General features: G+C 41.1%; 1 protein-coding gene across 1 annotated transcript in view; it reads left to right on the forward strand.

Annotated features, from left to right (window-relative positions):
- The window catches only part of ireb2 (iron-responsive element binding protein 2), a 41,418-nt gene extending 25,797 nt beyond the window's left edge, over window positions 1-15,621 (forward strand). Inside the window, exons 8-22 of the mRNA XM_080841958.1 lie at window positions 743-882; window positions 1,186-1,357; window positions 1,477-1,577; window positions 1,671-1,787; window positions 6,652-6,811; window positions 7,644-7,779; window positions 7,868-7,952; window positions 8,050-8,206; window positions 8,805-8,926; window positions 9,898-10,002; window positions 10,491-10,633; window positions 10,884-11,031; window positions 11,469-11,591; window positions 11,676-11,861; window positions 13,435-15,621. Coding sequence (XP_080698084.1) covers window positions 743-882; window positions 1,186-1,357; window positions 1,477-1,577; window positions 1,671-1,787; window positions 6,652-6,811; window positions 7,644-7,779; window positions 7,868-7,952; window positions 8,050-8,206; window positions 8,805-8,926; window positions 9,898-10,002; window positions 10,491-10,633; window positions 10,884-11,031; window positions 11,469-11,591; window positions 11,676-11,861; window positions 13,435-13,593 — 2,054 coding nt within the window. The 3' untranslated portion in view covers window positions 13,594-15,621. The remainder of the gene's footprint in view (window positions 1-742; window positions 883-1,185; window positions 1,358-1,476; window positions 1,578-1,670; window positions 1,788-6,651; window positions 6,812-7,643; window positions 7,780-7,867; window positions 7,953-8,049; window positions 8,207-8,804; window positions 8,927-9,897; window positions 10,003-10,490; window positions 10,634-10,883; window positions 11,032-11,468; window positions 11,592-11,675; window positions 11,862-13,434) is intronic.
- Window positions 15,622-20,120: the final 4,499 nt, after the last annotated feature.

Consider the following 20,120-nt stretch of genomic DNA (forward strand, 5'->3'; position numbering starts at 1 on the left):
GGCGAAAAGAAGTATACCCAAAGGACCCGTATGTGTACTCATAACGGACAAAAAGCTGAGTGTGGAACCAGGGTACACTTTCCATTCTCAACGGCCGCCATCTTGTCTACGTAGCGGAAGAGACGGAGCCAGGCAGAGCTTTGCGTTTTATTTCGAAATCAATGGCGGACATAATGGCTACGGTGGCTACGAGTCAGAAGACCACAAGGCTACAGTAGTAATTAAACAACTGTACTGATATTAAATGTACTACTAACATGTCATTCTCAAATTAAAGCCAGTGACATGAGTATTTTGGTGGTTTTTAACGATGTATACGGACAGTTAGCATACCTAGCTAGCCTAGCTTGGTAGCATTACCATTGGTTCTGAATGGCAGTTATGCTAAGCAGCTGGCTATCCCCCCACCCGGGACTGTAGTTAATTTCCGGTAAGTGCACCACGGAGTATTAGATTTGGAACAACACTCACCTGCTGAGAATATGCGTACCTAGTAAGTGTGTACTGTGTACTGCGTATATGTATACTCATGGAGGTATGGAAACGGAACATAGCACAGGTACATTCAGTCAAGTCAATGCACCGGCTGTTTTTGGAGGTTTGAAGGAACTAAACATCTTTACTGAGTTACTAAACATATTCATTGGCCATGTGTGTCCTGTTATTGGAGGTTTGACGGTACTAAACTTAACATGTTTACTGAGTTACTAACCATATTCATTGGCCATGTGTGTTCCTCTAGGAGTCGGAGGCATAGAGTCTGAGGCAGTGATGCTGGGCCAGCCGGTCACCTTCACTCTTCCAAAGGTGGTTGGATGTAAGCTGGTTGGCACCATCAACACGTTAGCCACATCAATTGACATAGTCTTGGGGATCACAAAGGTATTGACTTTTGATTTAAGTAGTTGTAGTCAGCTGATTGTGGCCTGGGAGAAGTGTTTAATCTGTGTATATGTGTGTGTCTTCTTACAAGTAAAAGAATGCTAACTACCTACATGCCAGTGAATGAGAATGTGTTTTTTTAATATATGCATTTACCCATGACGTTTACACATCAATATAATATTGACCATTTATAACCACGCCACGTCTCTGTTAATCCCCTTGTAATGTTTCTGCTTAAGTTTGCTTATAAGTCAGTTTACTCAGTGCAACTATATAACAAATGTACATATACCTTTTCAGCACCTCCGCCAAGCAGGCATCTCCGGAAAGTTTGTGGAGTTCTTTGGTCCTGGGGTTTGTCAGCTGTCTGCCTCTGACAGGACCACCATCGCCAACATGTGCCCTGAGTACAACGCCACCGTTAGCTTCTTCCCTGTCGATGAGGTCACACTCAAGCACTTTAAACACACAAGTAAGGGATATACATTTGGCCATCTGAGAATCCTTAAAACATCTGTTTCAATGAATGTGCCTTCTTTGAATGAGTGTTTAGTTTTCATTTTTGAGAGAATATTTGTTTTCTTTTCTCAGACTTCCCTGAAGAGAAACTCCGACTAATGAAAAGCTATCTTCAGGCAGTGAAACTGTTCAAAAGTGCTGAGGACCAGTCTGAAGACCCACAGTACTCAGAGGTGAAGAGATGTTTCACTGTAGAGTTTACTCCTCAGATAAAGTGACAATATGACTAATCTCACAGATCCTTTTCCCCCTCTGATTGCTTAAAGGTTATTGATATCAACCTGGGCTCAATCATTCCTCATGTGAGTGGGCCTAAGCGACCACAAGATAGAGTTGCAGTCGCCTGCGTGAAGGAGGACTTCCACACCTGTCTTAAAGAGAAGGTGAGGACGCTGCCCCTAACATACATTAAATCTGGCTCCTGTTTGACAGCAAAAACATTAACACTAGAATGGATAGCAGAAGTGGGGTCTGTTAGCTAAATTATCTGAAAACATTGTCCTTTCAAGGACCTTGATTCAAGTGTCAGACTTTGTAGAGTTGCTGAATAATTTTAACTGCGGTTCAGGCTGCCTATCCCTACTAACCTCTTCACGTACCTTTCCACTATATTATACATACAATGTTTCCCTTATCCTACAGTCGTGGCCAAAAGTTTTGAGAATGACACAAATTGACATTTTCACAAAGATTGCTGCTTCAGTGTCTTTAGATATTTTTGTCAGATGTTGCTATGGAAGACTGAAGTATAACAACAAACATTTAATAAGTGTCACTGGCTTTTATTGGCAATTACATGAAGTAAATGCGAAAAGTCAATATGTGCATCCTGACTGATGGCGGCCCATTCTTGCATATTCAATGCTTGGAGTTGGTCAGAAATAGTTTTTTTTAGTTTGTCCAACCGCCTCTTGAGGATTGACCACAAATTCTCAATGGGATTAAGGTCTGGGGAGTTTCCTGGCCAATGGACCCAAAATATCAATGTTTTGTGCCCCGAGCCACTTAGTTATCACTTTTGCCTTATGGCAAGGTGCTCCATCATGCTGCGAAAGGCATTGTTTATCACCAAACTGTTCCTGGATGGTTGGGAGAAGTTGCTCTCGGAGGATGTTTTGGCCACGACTGTATGTACCTTGCTTTCATGCGTGTTTATTAGGCCCATAGGCCTGTATGTAAAATCATGTGAAGACCATGACAAATGTAGTCAATTCACAATGATAATTAACAGTTTAAATATCTTTATATCACGGCTCTGCTCAATGCTGTAGAATTATCCATTCACTTAAATGGGGCTTCCCAACGTTCGGTGGGCAATTATTTTTCCATATTTGACCGTTGCTTTGACCGCTGTCAAGGGAAGTGGCCTTTTTGCCTCAGATTCACGTCTTTCATATCATTAAGTAGTCCGGTCATTTAACGTAAGACTCATTGTAATTTGAAGTCAGCAAGTAATGGGTTACCATGCAACACCTGAAACTTTGAAGTTCTATTTGCTTGAAGAACTATTTATTTCTTAGCGGAAATCACGAAACGGCAATTGCATCATTAAAAATAGGTATTTTGGAGGAATGTCTTCTATTGTTTTGGCAAGTGACCGTATAATCCACTCTGCGTCGGGGTACTGTTCGCCTTGTCGGGATTTATTTTTGGATAATGACTTCCGGACAATACATTATCCCTTCCTTAAAGCATGCACTAGTGTCTGGACTTGAGCCAAACAAATGACAAATAGCTTGGGGTCACAGCACATATCGAAAATCCTGTTGATATGATCTGCTTTAAAAGACGCATTTCAACGGCACACTCACAAATTAATATGGCATTTCACCTGTCCCACAAAGGTTCCCCCCTCTTCTCTTTGATGTTACTCAGTAGCGGTTCTTCTCCACTCTTCTCTTTGATGGTCCTCAGTAGTGGTTCTTCTCCACTCTTCTCTTTGATGTTCCTCAGTAGCGGTTCTTCTCTACTCAGTAGTGGTTCTTCTCTACTCCACTCTTCTCTTTGATGTTCCTCAGTAGTGATTCTTCTCTTCTCTACTCTTCTCTTTGATGTTCCTCAGTAGCGGTTCTTCTCTTCTCTACTCTTCTCTTTGATGTTCCTCAGTAGTGGTTCTCCTCTCCTCTACTCTTCCCTTTGATGTTCCTCAGTAGCGGTTCTTCTCTCCTCTACTCTTCCCTTTGATGTTCCTCAGTAGCGGTTCTTCTCTACTCAGTAGTTGTTCTTCTCTACTCCACTCTTCTCTTTGATGTCCCTCAGTAGTGATTCTCCTCTCCTCTACTCTTCCCTTTGATGTTCCTCAGTAGCGGTTCTTCTCTACTCAGTAGTGGTTCTTCTCTTCTCTACTCTTCTCTTTGATGTACTCAGTAGTGGTTCTGCTCTACTCTTCCCTATTATGTTGCTCAGTAGTGGTTCTTCTCTTCTCTACTCTTCCCTTTGATGTTACTCAGTAGTAGGGACCTCCCGATACGATACTATCACGACACTTAAGGCCCCCACATGCTTATCCGATCGTGCTCTCCGACCTCACGAGGCACGCCCTAAAACACCCTCCTTGAAGTGGGACCACACCTTTGAGCACCTCGGAGAGCCATCCGAGGGTCTCGGATGGCCTCTGGAGCACTGCTTGAATTTTCTCACTATCCGATCCGAGCTGTCCCGACACCCCTGGCTAAAATCACGTTTCCTGTTTCGTTCCCTATATGACAGCACCGCCGTTTTAAAAAAAAAACGCTGAGAGATCGCTGGGAACCTGGGGCTGGAGGTCCAGGAGTGCATTAGGAGTTGGAGGAAGATCAGGGACAAGTTTGTAAAAATGAAAAAAACTATGAAGGGCACCAGCGGCGATGCAGGAGGAAAACCGACATCTCCCTTCTTCCTTGCTCTATCGTGGAGCTCGCCGCATATAAAGCATAGGGAGACGTCGTCTAATTACAGCAATAATAAAAACATTTCTTGGTTTTCTAACAGCCTCTTAGTGTTTGAGTTAGCAGAGGATGCAGTGTAAATGATTTAATTGTAAAAGAACCTGTGTGGTATAATAATAGAAAATATTCGGCAATAACCACGAGCTTGGTCATTGTCGTTAGTAGGCTAATTCATTTCGCAACAACAGCCTCTGATCATTAACTGAAAATACACGGGATAAAAACAAACGATTTCTTATTTTATAGTTTGTTGATGATGATGTAATTGGCCTTGTAACATCATAATAAACCGTTGGTAATCTCCACAGCCCCTCGTAGAACCATGCAGGTAGAGGTGAGTCGCACGATCATCAGATTAGAAAGGGCGTGTCTCTCGTGAAGTCGTACAAGGTGAATTGGATAACCATGCAGATGCCTTTAGGTGGCAATTCGATATTTATCGCGATTCTTTGTGTATTGCGATTCTGTAAGTATTGTGATACGTTTTTTTTTTTTTTTTAAACACTGCTGGACCATGGAGAACAGTTGAATCATACCTTCAAATACAACACAGTCAAATTCACTTAGAGCTTTCCAAGTTTTATTTCAAGTTTGAATTCCTGAATCTTAAACATTAACTTAATGACTGCAGGGCAGCCAATAGAGAAAATAAATAAGAATGTGACCTTTTATTGTAGGCCTATAGCCCCTGTCAACTGCACACAAACTGCCAGATTAAGAAATGAATGCCACTAAGGCAACTTTTAATCAATAAATAAAAGGTAAATTTAATAGAATGAGTAAAAGTTTACTTACAATTAGGGCTGTCAATAGATTTAAAAAATAACTAATTAATCTCACATTTTGAAATTCATTAATCATGATTTAAAGTTTGTTTTTCTTCTAAAGACTAAATCTTATAAATGAACGAGTTATCACTTCAGACAGCGTGTATTTTAGACACTGTTGTTTAATTGTATTTTTTTTTCGGGCTCTCTCAGCGTCATACAAGGAATGTATGCGAGACACAATGGTGCCGACAGTTGAACTGCAACCCAAACTGCTACAGCGTAGGTAACGTTTTCACGGATTGGTCTAGATATTTTGCTAGAGAAGTCGTGGAGTGTGGGTTGGCGACCATCTCACCTGGGACTGCTTTCTGTCGGGTGCTTTGCATTAAGTTGATAATTTAAAAAGACAAGCTGCTTCTGTGATGGCTAAATTCAGCTTGACAAATGCTACATACAATTTTAGTTTGTCGATTGTTCCGTCATTTTGCCTCTTAAACAGAAACTTTCCGCCCTACAATCCCTCTGCTCTCTCCATCTTCAACTACCGTCTCAGTCTCTCCTATCTAACAGATTGACTTTGACAGCCCAACTTAAAATATAAACTTATATAAACTTTGAAATATACCAAAAGAAGGCTATGCTTCACTTTTGTTTGCATGTAGGCTATGCAAAGCTAGTGCTTTGGTATCATTGAAGATCTCGGGTAGGGCTGTGTCAGAAAATAAACGTCTTGATGGTATTGTGTACTTCTGCTCTAAAGTGTAAATCATGTTACGAAAACCTGTATTTTCAACCACACTATATGGACGAAGGCCTTTGCATATAAAATGAGAGATGATTCTGTGATGCGATTAGCCTTTTCTGGACTGCTGGGGAGCTTACTGAAACATGTATCTAGCATTTGTTGTCCTCAGCCGTTTTGTCTGATAACTCAGGATGGTGTCTAGTGATATGGGCACGTATGTTGGTTGTATTACCACAATACTTTATCTTTCCGTGGCATAGTTTGCAGACAGCATTGCTCATGTCTAACTCATTTTTTCCCCGCGAATTATGAAAGCCAAAGTGCTTCCAGACGTGCGATTTAAACTGTTGAGGTGCAGCATGAATTTCGGGACTAACGTCTGACATTTTTACTGTTTACGTGTGAAGCTGAGCTTCTAGCCAGGAGGAACTCATGAATGAATAGAATGCATTGCGCCATCAGTAGGATTATAAGCGGCAACGTTGTTTTCCGCCTTGAATAAAATAATTAAAAGTAGGCTACAGACAAAATATCGATTTGGGAGGCAGTGTGGCGATAAAAAAATCGTCATAAAAAAGAATCGCGATTTGTGACTGAATCAATCCCCCCCCCCCCATCCCTACTCAGTAGTGGTTCTTCTCCACTCTTCCCTTTTGATGTTCCTCTGTATTTTTAAGACCTTTTTTTTTTAAACAGCATGACTTTTTTTCCCCTGTGATTTCTAAAGATTTTGACACATTGCTTCTGTCAAAATGCAATTGCATTGCACTGTGGACTCATTCTGCCTGTCTGTCTGAACTTTCAGGTGGGATTTCGAGGTTTCCACATACCACAAGAGAAACAGGAGAAACTGGTCCCATTTCTACATGCTGGCACAGAGTACAAACTTGCCCATGGTTCTGTTGTAATCGCTGCTGTTATCAGCTGTACAAACAACTGCAACCCATCTGTAATGCTAGCTGCAGGTAAGTCAAGGCACACACACTACCTGTGAAAATCAGTGAGTGTTCTAGACATGGATGAAAGATCACACACAAAAAAAAAGGCACAAGGGCACAAATTGTGGTTCTTCACCAGGATGGTTATTCTGAAAAAGCGATTAGTGCAAAGTTAAAGTGCGGTAAGACTGCCGTTCACAATGCTGATTGACCAGCTGAGCTCTGCCAGTGAGAGAATGGATGTTGTATAACCAACTTTTTAGACAGCATTAACAGCTGACCTGGGCAGAGAGGTCATCATGTTTATCAGAGACCCCTGGGTCCATGCACTTAGAAATAATTTCAAAATGTGCAAATAAAAAAAAACAAGCCAACCAAAGAAGCATTAGACTTGCTAGCATCCCCATTACTAGGCAACCACTTTAGTCTGTCTTTGTGTAAAGGCTGAGCGTTACTAATAGATTGATTGAGACTGTAGAAACGACATGAAAGGTTTTGAGGCAGTATCTACCAGTTGTTTGGCAACTCCATGTCAAGATCAAATACCAAGTGAATGTGAAACCATTTGTGTTTGATGTTGGTCGATATGGGCAAGAATAGGTAATGCTGCAAAAAAAGCAATCCTGATGACGAAGGAAAGTGTCTGATTTTCAATTCTTGACCACTCAGACTATTGTGTCTGTAGCCCAAATGTGAGGGCCAATAACAAAACTGGAAAGTTTTATTTACTTTCTGTGGCCCTGTTGTGTAGTACCTGTGATATGATTCTTGACACTACTTTTTTAGACTTGAGAAGTTTTTAATTATTGTAACCCATGTTGCTGTGTGTGTATGTGTGCCTGCCCTCTTTCCTTGACAGGTTTATTGGCCAAAAAAGCTGTGGAGGCGGGTCTTACAGTAAAGCCATATATCAGAACAAGCCTTGCCCCTGGGACCGGTACAGTGACCCACTACCTGAACATCAGCGGTGTGCTGCCGTACCTTAGTCAGCTTGGGTGAGAATCACACTCTCTTGGGGATGTTGTGTTGCTCGTAAGACAGTGTTTTGGTTATAACTCTTCCTTTTGACCCATTTCCCCATAGATTTGAGGTGATCGGATATGGATGTGCCACGTGTGTAGGGAACACGGCACCATTACCAGACACTGTTACAGATGCCATTAACAAGGTACATTGCATTCATATCTCAGTGCATAGTCTTTTAGCCAGGTTTAAATATCTTATGAATATCACGAGTAAAAGTAATTTCATTCTTTTTCTTGAAGGGTGATTTGGTCGCATGTGGAGTGCTATCAGGAAACAGGAATTTTGAAGGGCGCCTATGTGACGGTGTGCGAGCAAACTACCTGGCCTCACCCCCACTGGTTGTGGCTTATGCAATTGCTGGCACTATCAGTATTGACTTTGAGAAAGAGCCTCTAGGTAAGACCATTACACAGCGTGTCTCTTCACACTTTACAGACGGTATGATGATGCTTACGTTTTTTAAATTTTTTACTGATCAATATTTGTAACCATAGAACAATACCTAATTCTATGATTATGGAAATATAGTGTAATTGTGGTATTTGGTAATGGGTCTTTTTCATTATAAGTGTGCTTTAAAAATGCCATAATGAAAGCATGAGAAATCCAAGGGTGCAAAACGCAGGCTCAAAATCACATTAACAATTTAACAGTCGGTTCAAAGAGATGTGAATTTGCTTGGACCAACAGAAGAAGGACTACACTTTATTCCTTGTCCAACTGTCCAGCATCCGCAGATATCTTCTTCCACTGTAGTCTTGTCTGACTGACTCAATCAGTTTAAAGGGATTACTCCATTTTTACTCCACAATACTGTTGCAATAGACCATCTTTACCGGGATGTTTTTACCTAGCAGCGTCATAGATTCCACATGTGAAGAGGTCTAAAGGCACCCGTCATAGATCTCACAACCAGCACGTCCAACTGCATTGGAGTGGTTTTATGAACAGAGGTGGTGGTTTGTTGGATGTTAATGTTTTGGGTACATTACAGGAGTGAACTCCGAGGGGAAAGAAGTCTTTCTGGCTGATGTGTGGCCTTCACGAGTAGAAGTCCAGCACATTGAGGAAACAGTCATCTCTAGCATGTTTACGGATGTCAGGACTAGAATGGAGGTAAGTTCCAGATGACGTTTAGGACTGAGAAAGGCTTTTCACATTGTGATTGGGGGGAGATTTGCACTGATCCTGTCACTTGCTGTGCAGTCATGGTCCAAACTGATTCTGAATTCTTTATAGATTCATTTTAGATTACTGTCTGACGTTGCAGTAAAGTATAATAAGGTTATTATTGTTTGGGCTTTTAATGTATGTACGTGTATATACAAGAATTGCATCTGATCCCATAGCCTGGAATCAGGCAATTGTTGAATCTATACCAAGTGCACAATATGTGCAAATGTGAACCTAGTCTTTAGAATTGTAGCGGTTACTTCACAAAAAATAGGATTTGAACCCACTGGAACAGCTGTCTGATCAGTAGCCTTTACCCTCTGGATGAACTGCTTATTTTAATATAATTTACAAATATGACATGAATTCTAAAAAAAGTGTGGAGATAATGATCTTGTCCCCATCACCTTCCTGGGTTTATTCTCAAACCAATCGGGTTTCCGACCTCCAGTATGGAGACATATAGTCTAAGTGTTTGTTAAACCATCCCTCTGTATACACAGGCAGCACTGTAGAGGCTTATAAAAGCCTTCATTTCGACTATCTATCTATCTATCTAGAGGGGGGTTGTGTCTGCTGTAAAATGTCCACACAGCCAACATCAATCTAGCGACAACTAGAGTGGATTTGATCGTCTTTCAGAAACAGCTACAGTAAGGTGGATTGGCCAGTCATTGGTCAGTGAGGGTGAAAATAGGCCGATTTTGATCAATGAATCCTTAATTTAGGTTAAAGTTATTGACATTGCAGTGTTCTCAGTTGCAACAGATTGAAACTGATTATGACAACGAGACAGACAACAAATGATAACATTCTACCTTGTCAGTATTTTTTTTAGGAGCAAACACTTCTTCTTCAACTAAATCTAAGGGTATCAAGGTCACATTTTTATGGTTTCATTTTGTCTCTTGCAGAAAGGGAACAAATTATGGGACGGTATAGAATTTTCAGACTCTGATCACTTCCCTTGGGATTTGAAATCAACGTATATCCACTGTCCTCCATTCTTCAACAAATTAGTAAGTTTCATTTGTGTGTTCAATTGTTTGTGTATTTGAAGTTCTCTAAACTGTGTATTGCAGTGTGGCCCGGCTGATGACATGGTATGTTCAACAAAACATTTAACATCCAGGGATAATAAATTCATTCATAAGAAGACATTTTCCCCCAATCCACATGTAGTAGTTCAATTCAATCCACATGTTGTAGTTCAGTTCAAATATACCTGCTTCTCTGCTACCTCATCTGGTTAATTGCATCAGTTAATTGTTTTGGCATGAGAAAGGGGTCAAGTGAAAGGGGAGAAGTGTAAATCAGTCTATAAAATATACATTTGATGTCGGTTGTAAAATACTATAAATATTATTTTTTTCCCCCCCTATCCTTATATTTAAAAATGACCATGTTTTTTTAACGATATTATGATAAGCTGTTTTATGTGTGCTTTAGCCCTGTCATTTGGCCAAGTCTCATACATACTGAATTAGTTTCTATGCCTTGTGCCCAGACAAGAGAGCCCTCACCTCCCCAGTCAATAGAGAATGCACATGCACTGCTGTTCTTGCGAGACAAGGTGACGACGGATCACATCTCCCCAGCTGGAAGCATCGGCCGGGTCAGTGCCGCCGCCAAGTATCTGCAAAGCAAACGGTGAGTTTCTCCTTCTCTTTTGAACACCAGTATGAACGCAGAACAAATACATTTTGGTGGTTAATTGTTTTGTTCTACAATTAACAATTGACAACTAACATAAATATAATGATGCATTTAAGCATACGGTGCAGATGTATCTCAGAGTGATGTAGATAAGCGCCTTGTGATGCTGAAGACAGGCCATAAGACCAACTGCAAAGGACTTCCTAATCATTTTGATCAATAACTAGCATGTTGTTTATTACAGCCTCACACCGCGGGAGTTCAACTCATACGGGGCTCGTAGAGGGAATGATGCAGTGATGACTCGTGGGACATTTGCCAGCATGAAGCTACAGAACCGTTTCATTGGCAAACCAGGCCCCAAGACTCTGCACATTCCAACCGGACAGACAGTGAGTTGTTAATGCCTGCTAGGCACGTGTGCTTGCACGTTTCTGTGCACTTAGCAGTTCTGTATGGGAGAAATGTGTACAACTGTGTTGTATATCAAGAAAGAAACCAATGACCGCCCACAGGTGGCAGTGAGAAATATTTAATTTTTTTATAGACAAAATTGCAATATTTTTTGGCACAACAAAGAACGCATTATTGATTTCATATTATGATTCTAAATGTATTTTGGAAAACACACTACATTGGAGAGAGATGAACATTGCCATTGCCATTTTCTATTCCTCTAAGATTAATTACATGATATCATTATTGACAAATGTGGAACTTCTCATTTGATCACCAACACATCAGTACAGTGGCATTGGAAATAACCAACTGTGTGATTGTGCATTGCAGCTGGATGTGTTTGAAATAACCAACTGTCTGTGCATTGCAGCTTGATGTGTTTGAAGCATCTGAGCGCTATCAGAGAGATGGGGTTCCTCTCATCATTCTGGCAGGAAAGGATTACGGCTCAGGAAGCTCCCGTGACTGGGCAGCCAAGGGTCCTTACCTAATGGTAACATATCAGCATGAAAGTCTTACGTATGTTTCAAAGAGAAAACGGTACAGTGGAATTAATCTCTTTTTTGGCTTGTTGTAGGGTGTTCGTGCAGTGATAGCTGAAAGTTTCGAGAAGATGCACAAGAATCACCTTGTTGGAATGGGAATTGCACCTCTCCAGTTTGTGAAAGGAGAAAGTGCAGACACACTAGAGCTCTCAGGAAAAGAAAGGTTCACCATATCAATACCAAAGGATCTGTCACCTTTGCAAGAACTTTCAGTCAAGGTATGATGTAAAGTATTTATGAACTGTTTTTTCCATTTTAACACGGGACACTTTGCATCCAATATATTTCGTAGAGAAGTACATTTAAAACAAAAGAAATGATAACCTCTTCCATTAATTTGAGTAGACAGGATCTTTTTCATGAGACTGGTGAAACCAATTAAGTAGCCACTGGTTATAAGATAGAGATTTAAATTACAGATTAAAATAATCATATAAGTCAGTACTCCATATTTGAGCCACAGATAATTTTTTTGTAGAATATAAACACATAATCATTTCTACTGAATATCTGTATGCAAAGTCTCAAAATAAGTTATTAGTGAAAAATAATCTTCTGTCTTATACTCTATTTTAATAGGAACAGTTTTTGTGCTTTAAAATTTAAATGCGAACTGTTTTATTATTTAATGAGCATATTAAATAATTATAAAGAAGCAATTTAAATTCTATCTTTTGTTTTATAATTATGTTGAGGAAAAGGTCGAATATTAAACATATAAAGTCACTGTTGGAGGTGTTGGAAGAGATGTCCAGGGTTCATTAATTTCCATGAACGTTTGAAATAAGAGTGGAAAAGAACATTTCAAGCAATCTAGTTCAGTACATTTCATGCAAGGATACTTCAAATTCTTGTTTGTATAAAGATCAATGATATTGGATGCTTAAAATAAGAAATGAAAATATATAAATAACACCAACAAAGGCATATATTGGGCTATCAAACCGATACTGTAGTTAGTGTACTATTGCTACAGAGTTAGATTCCATAGCAATAGTTTGAAATGATCAGTCCAGAAAGTCAATCCTGTGTAGATGTACTGTTGTCAATGCCATCTGTATGCTTTACAATTACCTTATTAAATACATCTATTCACTGTACCAACTTTAAGGGGTGAATCATTAGGGGGAGGGGACTATTAATTAACTATTGACACAGACCCACTATAGTGACTTAGATATTAATTTGTTTTACTACAAACATGTCTTAAAGTATAACAGTAACATAGTGAGATTACAACACTTTAAATTTGCCTGCAGGCTAGATGGCCGTGCTCGGACTGATTTACTTGGCATGTTTTCAAGCCAACAGTTCAATTGAAATAAATGAACCACACATATCTACCATTTGGTGTATTTGCATACTCTATTTTCAATTAGTAATATTTTCATTATCTATCACCCGCCCCTCATAATATCCATAATGGAACTTTGAACCAAGTTAAAGGGAAATAGAACATTCTCAATATGATGGTGAATCACTGAATGTTCTTTCTGTAGACTTCCTGAAACTGAAAGTAAATTGCAATTTAAGCACAGTTGGAATTAAAATGTGTCTTTTAGAACAATCTCATTTAGCTATATATTTCTAATACCGTATTGTAACTCCATACAAGTAAGTTGTGCTAAAATATAGTTTTTTACATAATAAGAAAATGAAAAAGAAGAAAAACAATGAAAACTATTTGTGAAATGAAAAGGCTGGTATTGTTATATTGAAAAACATGTCTCTCGTTTCTTAAAGAAGGAACTCATCACTTAAAATTAACTTTGTTTATTGTCTCTATTCCAGACGAGCACTGGCAAGAGTTTTCGAGTGACGGCTCTATTTGAGAATGAGATGGACTTGGTGTTTTATAGACATGGAGGGATGCTTAAATATGTGACACACAACATGCTCCTCACCAACTGCGGAGCAGAAAGTGCAGAAAGAAGGCCTTCTGCTGTCTGAGCAGAGGCACTGCTTCAGTTCTCGGACCTATACTGGTGACCATCTGAGATCTGGCCATGGTGCTTCCCTTCCGGCTTTTTCTGCTCAGAATCTGCTGACTGACTCAACTTCGTCCTCATTCACGTTGATGCTTTTCAGTTCTTCTTTCAGTTCAGGCTCTTTGTGTTTGAGGTATTGTAGTGAATGCCATTCGCTCATCCAACAGGAGCGTTCTATATTGATCCATCCCTATTGCTTAAGGCGACATTTGCATTGCATTTCTTTTGTATGATTTTGTTTTATATGTGTATAGTTCTTTTAGAATGCCACAGTGACAATGAACTGCTTTCATCACTACAATCCAATCATGGAACTTTTCAAATGTATGTTTTAACATCAGACTTACAGACACTTATAGTATATACAGTTGCTAGGTTAAAGATTTTCTTAAAGTTTGGTTTGAGGTTGAAGATGGTAAAACATAAATGTTACATGTTGATTTCACCATTCATGAACATACAAGGCATTTGTCCAAGTTGTCTGTTAAGGTAGCATATTTTAAGTGTTCAATTTATCTAACGTAAAATGCGATCACAAACATAAACAAGTAGACCACCACTTCTCACAAATGAATACTTTAAGGAACTCTGAATTTTGAGTTGATTTGTTCCAGTTTGATGTTTGGTTCATGATTTACCATCTCGTATCTTTTTTATTGAGGGGATTCTTTACTCATATTCTGTGTAATACAGGCTGGTTTATATTTTACATCTGTGCAATATAAATATGCAATGAGAATACACCTTGCACTTGCCCATCAGGCATTTGCCAAAAGTTACATTTAAATGGTAATTGAGAAATTATACAGACAGTATACTCCCCACTCTTCTAAAAGCTTGGAAAAACTCAAGGAAAAGTTTGGTATACACAGGAAAATATGTTAAAATCCTATCGGGGGACTTCACACTGAAAACAAACCTCTCACAGTCACATGTAAGCACTCATACCCAAGGGTGGGGGGTGGGGAGTAGTTTGGGTAGCAGGTCCTTTGGTTTTTCTATCATTATCTATGGTGGTTACAGGCAGCCTTGGTAATAACAGGTCGTTTGGTTTATCTATTATTATCTATGGTGGTAACAGCCTTGGTAATAACTTTTGCCAGAGAGAGGCCTTTGACCGTTAAGAACTTTTAGAAGTTTCTGCCTTGGGGAATTGACAACATTTTCAACAGAAACACATGCGTCTGGGATTGCATTAAAGGATGAAGGCTATTTGATATGACATTGCCAATAAATGTAGAATTTCACTTAAAAGTGTGTGTGCTATAGCCTGGAATATATGTGGGTCAGTGTGGGTCCATTAAAGACTGAAAGAGGACTGAAAGGCCAAATAGCATCTTTTCTAGAAGGAGTGTTTGGAAGCGGGGAAAGTTTGATCTCTGTATTGCAGGCAATATTGTTCCACCATGTATACGATAGCATTTTACAAATTTACAAATGCTCTTCCCTCTGGACAGTGGGCAGTGTCATGTTCTTCCCTCTGGACACTGGGCAGTGTCATGCTCTTCCCTCTGGACACTGGGCAGTGTCACTTTACAACAAGACAGTGACCCCAAGGATACCTCGGCATTTTGCTAATCATTTCTGGAGAGGAACCATCTAGTGTGTGTATGTCTATAACAAAATGGATTGGACCACATGGTGCGTATACCGGACCACCGCTGTGTCCAACCAGTGTGAATAGTCTCTAGGCATATTATGTCAATAAAACACTGTTAGTTGTCAGCTGCCAATGGTAAGATTATTGTTGAATCCAAAGTTTCAATATTTTTTTATGCTGATCGTTGTCTAAATTGTTTTATTTAACAAAATCGGCCACATTAGTTTGTGTTGTAACTTATCAATGCAATGTAATCCCAAAAGTACTAAATAATGCAATACATGAAAATTTAATTTGAAATGAAAAATGGAGAGTTCCCAAATTCTGGACTGTAGTGTATGTTATCAGTCATTGTCAAATATTGTGAATAATCTTTATAATAAAGAATCACTGGAATCATGGTGCTTTTTATCAGCTCATAGTTTTTGAGTCATTTAACCTTGATGCAGTTTTTAACTGCAATAGCATTGAAGGTAAAGGCCCGATTGTGTGGCCTGAAATATTCAATATATGAAGACCAACCATAGCAGTTTTAAGAGTTTTTCACAATTGTTAACACACGTTTCTCAGAATAAAAACGTCTTTCTCAAAACTGCACACACAAAACTGAAAACCTCACACACAAAACGCTAAACCTGACACTCCCTTTGCAAGATGACTCTTTGCCATCTAATCTCTTAACTGTATGAAATGGAACTCGTGTTTTTGATACACACAGCCTTATACAATCATAGAAATGGAACACACCAAATGAATGACAATGTCTCTGAAGAATGAGCCATTTCTCCTTTTGTAAAATGTCTCAGTGTAGGCCTACTTTTTTAATAGTCAATCATAAAACAGCACACAAATATGAAAAAAACAAAAAAAAAACGTTTTATTTCGGTACACAGAGAACGGTATGTACTGTAAACCGGCCTGCTCAACCTTCACAAAAATGAATTGGTCATCATGCCTCCCGTTCCTGTCTGGCGAGAGGGCCTCATCCACATCACAGGCAACAGACCTGAATGTTTAGAGATTTGAATATTTGTGTCTTGTAGGTTGATGCTTTGAGATTTTACTTGAGAAGTGTGTGCAACAACTACATTGTGTGTAGTGTTTTTACATCAAGGTGATGTGTAATTGACATCAGAGTGTAAAGAAGGAAAGTCAGAGTCTAATACAGATAAGGGAGTGTGAAGTAGTGCCAAATTGGGTCGAGTGATTGGTACATGAAGTGAAGGTTGTGCAAATTGTGCCGAATTTTTGCTTTTTGTTTACGGCAAATAATTGGTAAAACAGTTTTTCACAGTTGTTAAGACCCAAAAAGCGAAAATTCGGCACAATCTGCACAACCTTCACTTCATGTACCAATCGCTCAACCCAATTTGGCAATACTTAAGACTCCCTTATCTGCATTAGACTCTGATTTTCCTTGTTTACACTCTGATGTCAATTACGCATCACCTTGTTGTCAAATCACTGTACACAATGTTCAGTTGTTGCACACACTTCTCAAGTAAAATCTCAACCTACAAGACACAAAAAGTCAAGGGCCGTATTCAAAAAGAATCTTAGGGCTAAAAGTAGCTCATAAGTGGCGAATTTAGGAGAAACTCCTAAAAATAATGGGCGTGTCAGTCTTACATTTAGGACTCCTATTTTTTTTTACTAAGAGCAATTCACAAAGTATTTTATCCCTAAAAGTAGCACCTGAGTCTAAGACAGCTTAAAACTCCTCATGAGGACTCCTAAGTCAATAAGACTTATTCACAAAAAATCGTAAGATGGCTGCAGCCGACTTGGAATTGATAAAAGACATTGCATGTACGGCCCCGGCAAACAGTTTACAACAAAAAACAAAATGTTCAATGCCAGAAAAACTAAACATATCTAAGTATTGCAATATGCAACAGGCAAACCGACACACGGGTGACATGTCCCTGGTTGGTGAAATGATTCATCTGTGTGTTTGTTCGTGCTGATTCCCGACTGACAGACCTGCAGACTGATTCGTCATTTCCTGTTTGTTAGATGGATCAGGAGGAGCCTCCTGGGCCTGATCACTCCCCTCCTCAGCCCGCCCCGAAACGCCCCTGCAGACCGGCTCCAGAGCAACACCAGCATCGCCCACGCCGCCCTGCTCCCCATCCTGGGCCCTCAACTCAGTCATCATCCCTTTGACGACTTCTCCCGCTGGATGTGACGACCCCCACCCTGGTCATCGGCAGCTCCATGGTCCGAGATGTCCACACCCCCCCCTTCAACAAGCGGCCCCTGCAAGGTCCACTGCCTCCCCGGAGCCAGGCGTGTTCCAATCGCTGATGGATGTGGAACTTTCCCTCCCCACCCCCACCACTCTGCACGTAGTCTCTCTACCTGGTCTACCTAGAGAAACCCTCGGCCAACCGCACCCACTGCCACTGCACTGCCGTACACCTACTCTACCCAATACTTTATGCTAGCATTTATGTACAATATACTTTATTGCCTCCACCGAAATGTTTCTCTGTCCCTACATCCCCTACCCCTGTAACAGTAACCCTATTGCCACAGTAATCTGGTCTTGTCTGTATCATGTATTTACCACCAGATGTATGTACACATTTGTCCAGTGACCAAATGCTGGCTGTGTATTGCCCCTGTTGCTTCCTTTCCCCTTCTGCCACACTACCCTTCCCCTTCCCCCCTTCCCACCTTCCTGTCTCCACCCGGCCGACCTCAAGCAGATGGGTCCCCCCTTATGTGCCGTGGTTCTGCTCAAGGTTTCTTCCTGCCTAACAGGGAGTTTTTTTCTTGCCCCTGTTGCCGTTGTGCATGCACTAAGGGGGTTCAGGCTCTGGGCTCTGTTAAGCGCCGAGAGGCAATTGTATTGTTATGGCGCTATACAAATAAAATTGAATTGAATTGAATTGAATTGCTTAAACCGTGAAGGTATTAATATTGTCGTAGAATTAGCGCGGGATGCAATGGCGCCTTTAAACAGCGATGTGTCCCGAAGTGAAATGTTTGGAAACATAAAGATAGCCTGGGAATCATCAGTCAGCCGTTTAATTCATCAAACTATCAACGCACTGTAGACCCCACATCATCCAACAGTTTATCCAGTTGCCTTTGGACAATCGCCTTTTACACAAGATCAAAGTAAATTCCATGGCGATCGCAGGAATGTCCAGTGACGGGACACACATTACAATAATTGCCCCATCAAAAGATGAGGACGTTTTCGTCCACCGTGGCCTGGATGTACTGATGACTCGTGCATTTCAACGGAGAGCGGTCTTCAGCAGGTTTTTGAGAACTTACCAGCTGGATGCCGCTGGGGTGACAGTGGCTATTGGTCCTGGGACCAGTAGGCTTTCGCTTAGGCTACGTTTCACGTTCGTTTCGCTTTGATCAATTAAGATTGGAGGGCTTGAAGGGCCGTATGTGCTGATATTTTAAGTGGTCAAGGGCTGGAAATATAATAGCCTTAGTTTGTTGGGTGCTTTAATTATTACTGCCTTGATTACATGCAATTGCCATATTTTATATTGATCGCTTTCTCTTAACGTGCAAAGTGTCATTTCCGTTGGATGCACAAACTTGTCATCATGCTTGTGCATTCTGCTAACTGCACTGTCCATAACTATTTAATATGACTTAATTTGAAGCCTAGGTTATTCTCTTATTTTCAGTTGATATTGTGGCGAAGTAAAGAATGCTCTGAGTCACAGATGAGGTTCCAAACTCTTTACTGTCTCGAACTTCGAACTTAGACAAAGATTACAATAACTTCAGGGATTCATAACGACATTACATCTATTACACAAACACGGTGGCACTTCACATACATCACAAATCACAACAGGAACCATTACAATCGGGTATTTACATAGATACACATATAACAACAACATATAACCAAGACCTAGCATTGCGGCTAGGCTAACAGCTGAGATGTTTGACTCCCATCATACACCGCGGCATAACAATAACACTTGGCCGTGTAGCGGCATCCCAGCTACGCTACATAGCCCCCTCCAGGCGGGTTACATGTCCCCATAAACCCCAGCCTGCATGACAAAGTCCTGGAGATGGACAGGGGCCCTGCGGGTACGTCCTCGTTGCAGGCGGAGATGTTACAGTCCCAGTGGACGATTCCCCCACAGTCTCTTATTCCCCACTGATGCGAGCTAAGGGCCGGTAGGGTGCTAGACGGTCACGGTGGAGGACCACAGTTCTTTTACGCCCCGTTAGCTGCACACGGTACACCACATCGGAAAGTTTATCTAGCACAACACATGGCCCTATCCACTTGCTAGACAACTTTGGACACATACCTCTTTTCCGCTGCGGGGAATAAACCCACACTTTGACGCCGCAGCAAAGGCCGAACATCAGGGAAGCGGGTGTGCATCCGGTGCTCTCCTGGACTGCGCTCCTGTACGCCCACAGGACCATGGGGATGTGAAGGTCCCAATCTGCCTGCCGATTGCCGGTGATGGTCAACTGCTCCGCCAGCGTTTTGTTAAAGAGTTCTACCAGTCCATCGCTCTGCGGGTGTAGTGGGGTTGTTCGAGTCTTTTTCACCCCCAGCAATCGGCAGACGTCCTGGAACACCTCTGCCTCGAAGTTCCTCCCCTGGTCGCTGTGCAGTTCCTCCGGGGCACCGAAACGAGAGAACATCTCGTCCACCAGGAACTTCGCCGTTGTTGCTGCACTCTGGTCGGGAGTGGCATACGCCTCGGGCCACTTGGTGAAATAGTCCATAGCCACCAGGATGTAACGGTTATTCCGCTCCGTCACAGGAAACCGTCCCAGGAAATCCACGCCGACGCGTTCCATGGGTGCCCCGACCTGGTAACGTTGTAGTGGGGCATGGGACCGCCGCCAGGGCCCTTTCCTGGCTGTGCAGGCATCACAGC

Source organism: Sprattus sprattus (genome assembly GCF_963457725.1).
Source record: "Sprattus sprattus genome assembly, chromosome: 7".
Lineage (NCBI taxonomy): Eukaryota > Metazoa > Chordata > Actinopteri > Clupeiformes > Clupeidae > Sprattus > Sprattus sprattus.